Source organism: Astatotilapia calliptera, chromosome 7, assembly GCF_900246225.1.
Source record: "Astatotilapia calliptera chromosome 7, fAstCal1.2, whole genome shotgun sequence".
Taxonomy (NCBI): Eukaryota; Metazoa; Chordata; class Actinopteri; order Cichliformes; family Cichlidae; genus Astatotilapia; species Astatotilapia calliptera.
In genome coordinates, this window is record NC_039308.1 from 10,209,180 (window position 1) to 10,215,179 (window position 6,000).

At 42.0% G+C, this 6,000-nt stretch overlaps 1 protein-coding gene across 1 annotated transcript in view; it reads right to left on the reverse strand.

Annotated features, from left to right (window-relative positions):
- Positions 1–2,166, reverse strand: part of LOC113027274 (hydrocephalus-inducing protein) — a 75,905-nt gene extending 73,739 nt beyond the window's left edge. Inside the window, 2 exon segments of the mRNA XM_075410379.1 lie at positions 1,683–1,784; positions 2,120–2,166. Coding sequence (XP_075266494.1) covers positions 1,683–1,760 — 78 coding nt within the window. The 5' untranslated portion in view covers positions 1,761–1,784; positions 2,120–2,166.
- Between the last annotated feature and the right edge of the window lie 3,834 nt (positions 2,167–6,000).

Consider the following 6,000-nt stretch of genomic DNA (forward strand, 5'->3'; position numbering starts at 1 on the left):
GTAAATTTGGGATATCATTGGAGAGCCAAAAATATCTAAACTTAAGTTTAATGAGTTTAGATAATTAGTGCATTTATTTTTTTATTTCTTAATGCAGATGAAAAATGTTTTGTTGTGTAATTAAATATGAGATATGAACAAACAAATGTTGAAACCAGTATAATCTGTCACCCCTGACAATGCAGACGTGAGGCATGGAGCGGCTGAGGATCCAAGTGCAGGCACGGGCAAAGGACTTATTGAGAGTTAACTTTATTTACAGAGGGACAAAAACGAAATACAAACAGGAGCTGAACATAGCAGCGACTACACTGAAAAAACCCAAACGGGGAAAATTAAACTTCGCACGAAACTGAAAACAAGAAACTAGAAAACCTGGAATGTGGAGAAAATGGGATGACAAGCAGAGGCAATATGGAGGACAAAACGCAGAGTGAAACGCAGACGGAACAGCAAAAAGCAGAAAAAACACAGGGCTTAAATACACAGGCGATAATGAGGGAGTGAGAAACAGGAGGGAAACACAGCTGGGACAAATTACACATAGCGATACCAAAGAAGCAAAGTAGAACACCCCGACATGGGACACAGACTGTCAAAGTAAAACAAGAAGCATAACACAGAAACGCCAACATGTACTACAAACAGAAAACCATAATTCACAGAATAAAACACAAAACACTGGATCGCAGACCCAGGAACGTGACACAATCAGCTAGGATATGGAATTCCTGGGGCAGCTGCAGTGGATTTCTTGGTGTTACTGTTCACTTATTATGCTTAAAAGTTGCAGCTAAAAAAGATGACTAAAAAAGACGAAGGGTGATAGATGACTTAAGATTGTAAAATTGACTAGCTGCAGCAATAAACACCTAAAAGCATCTTGGTTCCTGTAGCCTAATATGGCCTTTTCCTTTCAATATCTGTTATATTTTAGAGGATGACTATTATGTTCACTAATTAATGACAGGCTTTTATTGTGGAAAACTAACTGGCCTAAAGCATTTTGTTACTTCCGATAGATATCTGGGAGCTTTCATTTTGAAAACCAGACATTTTAAGACAGTAGCTTCCCATTAAGGCCTTTTATTTTGAAAATGTCACAGAGTTAAATGATGTCATTTCATAAAAAGTACATTCAACAAAAGTAATGTTCTAATGTTTTGCTGCTTTATCTACATATATTTCCATGGTGAATGGAGATGGCCCGCTATGTGTGGAAATTCTCCAGAAAAATATTAAATTTTACTTTTTGATGCAATTTTTGAATTTTAAAAATCTGAACAAGTAAGCAGATAAGTCTTAAATTTCATGTGCCATTGAAAAACATTGTAAGTAACGCGGGAGGAAATAAAGCAGTGGCACTAAAATTGCTGAGTTGAGGTAAATACAAAAAAACCTCATTGCAGTCAGATTGTACTTCCATAAAAGAAGAGAGTAATTATTCAGACAATCTGTTATTTGAAACACGATTTTTAAAAGAATGAAACGATGTTCAAAATGTAGCTCAAAGGAAACTGGACCCCTGTTAATTCATGAGAAAAATCTGGCTCACAAAGTTGCTGTAGTGCCTTCAATTCTATGTCACTTGCATGCGGTGATATTACCATAACTTTCATAATAGAACTGGCAGACTATATTAGTTCACAGGGAAAAAAGCCAAAAAGAACAATTACTCTCACCCTTCTTCATTTGCTCTCCTTCAAATGTTTATCACGGCAAAGCAAGGAAGCCTTTTTCTTAATCTGAATAGCACTCATTTTGAAAAAAGTTTTGTAGTAAACCTGCAAGACAGGAAAGAGAAGAGAAGTCATGGACAGATAAACTGGACACCCAGATTATGCAGTTTATACTAATGGCTACACTGGAAAGACAAGAAAAATCATGATTCAGTTCAAACAGCATCACTCTGTGTTCCTAAAAGGCTAAAACTGTGTAAAGATTACAATCGCTTGTGTTTCCTTTTATACTTCCTTACGGTGCAGTGATGTAAAGTTTTATATTCAATTTCAGACTTGGTTCAGAACACAAAAATGCAATGCTTTCCCAGCGTGATGATGTTTTCTCATCTCTTGACTGTTTAATGAGATGTTAGCTGGACCATTAATGTCGCGCTGACCTAGTAGGTGTGGCTGTTACTCCTCTCTTCCTCCTCCTGCCCACTACCTGCTCTGTGCTGCTGCTTGCGCGTGGCCGCTGATTAGACCTTGTGTGCAATCTACAACTAAGCGCAGCCTGGTGCGCGCCGCTCCGCCAGGTGAGCTGAATTAGAGCAATCAAGGGCTGGCGTGCCTAGTAGACCATAAAATGCATGCAGCAATCATTTGACCCGGGTGCGACATACTGAGAGGACAGCAAACGAAGCACAATCCACTTTCCACTGTGAGGAAGACTTTGAGCTAGACGGGCTATCGGTTTTTCACCTATGTTGAAATAAGAAGAGAAAATGCTCTCAATTAGGGAGACAGTCAAATGGTTTATTTATGTTTGATGTGTGCTTTACATTTGTGTGGCTGTTAATAAAGTTAGCGCCCTCTAGGGGGCGTATGCGTTCATCAAAAAATGGCCGAAGGCTGATGTGTGATTATTCCTCCCAAAATGTCGTTGATGAAGTTAGCTATGCACGTTAGATTTTACTGCGCATTTTCATACCTCTGCCAACAGGTTATGGGCCCAGGAAGCTAAGAAGTTTTCCAAAAGAGTCCATGTCGTTTTGCCACCGAGAGAAACGCCGCGACGTACTGCGCACTCGGTGAGGATTAGCATACCATGCTAGCGCCATGAGCCGACGAGCCGCTGAGTCAAATAGCCGTTGGGCTCGGCTAGTTTTTGATGGGGATGAAAAGAATGACGAACTATGGGAGATGAAATTTTTGGGCCACCTTCGTCTGCAAGGTTTAAGAGACATTATTTTGAAGCAGCCTACCGACGCGGAGGGAGAAGAAGAGAGAGCAAAGAATGCAGAGGCCTACGCGGAGCTGATCCAGTTTCTGGATGACAAAAGTTTGTCTCTTGTTATGCGAGAAGCAGCGGATGATGGACGGAAGGCGCTGGGGATTCTAAGAAACTATTATGCAGGTAAAGGAAAGCCTCGTATAATTAGCCTGTATACAGAACTCACTTCGCTCCAAAAGTCCAGCAGTGAGAGTGTGACTGAGTATGTGATACGAGCAGAAACAATAATCACAGCCCTGAGGAATGCTGGTGAAACTTTGAGTGATGGGCTATTGGTAGCAATGGTTTTGAAGGGACTGCCAGAATCGTTTAAACCGTTTGCTATCCATGTCACACAAAGTGAAGTTGAAGTGACTTTTGCTGAATTTAAAACTAAACTGCGAAGCTTTGAAGACACAGAGAAAATGCGCGCCGCAGCGTCAGATGACAACATCATGAAAGCACGTGCACGACCGAGCGACAATCCCACGTTTGAAAAATCAAATGACCGTGGGGCCGGCAACACAGACATAGTGTGTTTCAGATGCGGACTAAAGGGACACAAAGCCAGGACGTGTCAGCGCAAGCAGTGGTGTAGCGAGTTTAAAAGCACCACCCATCGGGACTCAACATGCAGACAGAAACGGCGGCAAGACAATGCACGGAAAGTTTCCGAGGAGTGGGGTAGCAAAGACTACGCATTCCGGGTAAGCAGCGAGGGTGCAGCGTTCCAGTCAGAGCATGGCATCAACAAAAAGGGTCTGATGGTGGACACAGGGGCAACTTCGCATATTGTTACAGATATAACGAAGTTCAGGAGATTCGACGATAGTTTCCAGCCCAAGTCACACTACGTAGAGTTGGCTGACGGCACCAAGTGCACTGGAGTTGCAGAGCAAAGAGGGGAGGCAGAGTTTTGCTTGATGGACAGCAGGGGGCAGTGCCACAAAACAACCTTGAAACAGGCACTGTACATCCCATCGTATCCACAAGACATCTTCTCTGTGAAAGCAGCTACCTCAAATGGAGCAACTATGATCTTCAAGCAAGGAAAAGACACCCTGCGACACAAAGACGGTACAAGGTTCCCAATATATGAGTACAACAGACTGTACTACCTACAAACAGTAAACACTGAAGGTAAAGACCAGTGTAAGGGTTGCTATGACATGCAAACATGGCATGAAATTCTTGGTCACTGTAATTATGATGACATTCAGAAATTACAGGGGGTTGTTGATGGTATGGCAATCAAAGGAAAAACAGATAAATCTGTCTTGCATTGTGAAGTGTGCACACAGGGAAAGTTTGTTCAAACTAGAAACAGGGACCCTGATGCACGAGCCAAAACCGCCTTAGAGCTGGTACACACAGATCTAGCTGGTCCAGTAGACCCAGAGTCCAGAGATGGATATAGATTTGCACTATCATTCACTGATGACTATTCCAGTGCAGTGTTTGTGTATTTTCTGAAAAATAAGAGTGACACAGCAAAAGCAACACAGAAGTTTTTGGCTGATACAGCCCCGTATGGGCAAGTTAAATGTATCAGGTCTGACAATGGAACAGAGTTTATGGGAAATGAGTATCAGGCACTCCTTAGCAAAAATGGAATCAGGCATGAGACCTCAGCACCATACTCACCACACCAAAATGGTACTGCAGAACCCTATTGGCATACTCTTTTTGATATGGCCAGGTGTATGTTAATAGAGAAACAGTTACCTAAAGAGTTGTGGACTTACGCAGTGCAAACAGCAGCTGTAGTGAGGAATAGATGTTTTAACAGACGCACAGAACAGACACCATATTTAATGCTGACAGGAAGAAGGCCAAACCTTTCCAGGATGCAGACATTTGGGTCAGTGTGTTATGCCTACAGACAGAACAAGAGAAAACTAGACTCAAGGTGTGAGAAAGGAATTTTTGTTGGATATGACAAGAACAGTCCAGCTTATATGGTCTACTACCCGGGCAGTGGGAAAGTACAGAAGCATAGACTGGTGAAGTTTGAGACTAAAACAAGAGTAGAGAGACAAACACAGACTGACAAGGTGCCAGATGATGAGGGTGACTTTGAGACACCAAACAGGTTCACCAAGACCAGAGAACAGACTGATGTGAGTACAGAACACACAGATACTCAGGAACAGATCCCAGTAAGCATGTCTGAGATGAGCAGCCAGTCACAGGAGAATGAACTCGACTGCGAGGCTGCAAGGTATCCTTCCAGAGTGAGAAAGAGGCCTGGGTATTTAAGTGAATATGTTACTGATAAGGAGGATTGTGATCAAGTACTTACAAACATGGATTATTGTTACAGAGCAATGTGTAACATTCCCCAAACATTCAAGGAAGCAATAACTTCATCTAACTCAGAGAAATGGGTCAGTGCAATGGATGACGAGATGCAATCACTAAGAGAAAATGACACATTTACCTTAACCACTTTGCCTGAGGGTAAGAAGACAGTGGGGGGTAGATGGGTGTACGCAGTCAAAAACAATGTTGATGGATCTGAGAAGTACAAGGCACGTTATGTTGCTAAAGGATATAGTCAGAGGATAGCTGTGGATTATGAAGAAACATTTTCCCCTACTGCTAACCTGACTAGTATCAGAGTGTTGATGCAAAAGGCAGCACAAGAAAACATGCTTTTACACCAGATGGATGTTAAAGCTGCCTATCTTCATGCACCAATAGATTGTGAGGTATTCATGGAACAACCTGAGGGTTATGAGGTAAAATCCGACACAAATGAAAAACTGGTGTGCAAGTTGAAAAAGTCGCTATATGGGCTAAAACAATCAGGCCGGAATTGGAACAAGTTGTTGCATGAATATCTGAGTGAGAACAACTTCGTGCAAAACCCCGCTGACCATTGTGTTTACACAAAAATGACAGAAAATAAGAAGGTGATTCTGATTGTATGGGTAGATGACCTGATCATTGCTGCTAGTGATGAAAGTGAACTAACTGTTGTGAAGAAAATGCTTGCAGCAAAATTCAAAATGAAGGATTTGGGTAAACTGAGACATTTCATTGGTATAGATTTTGACCAGAGTG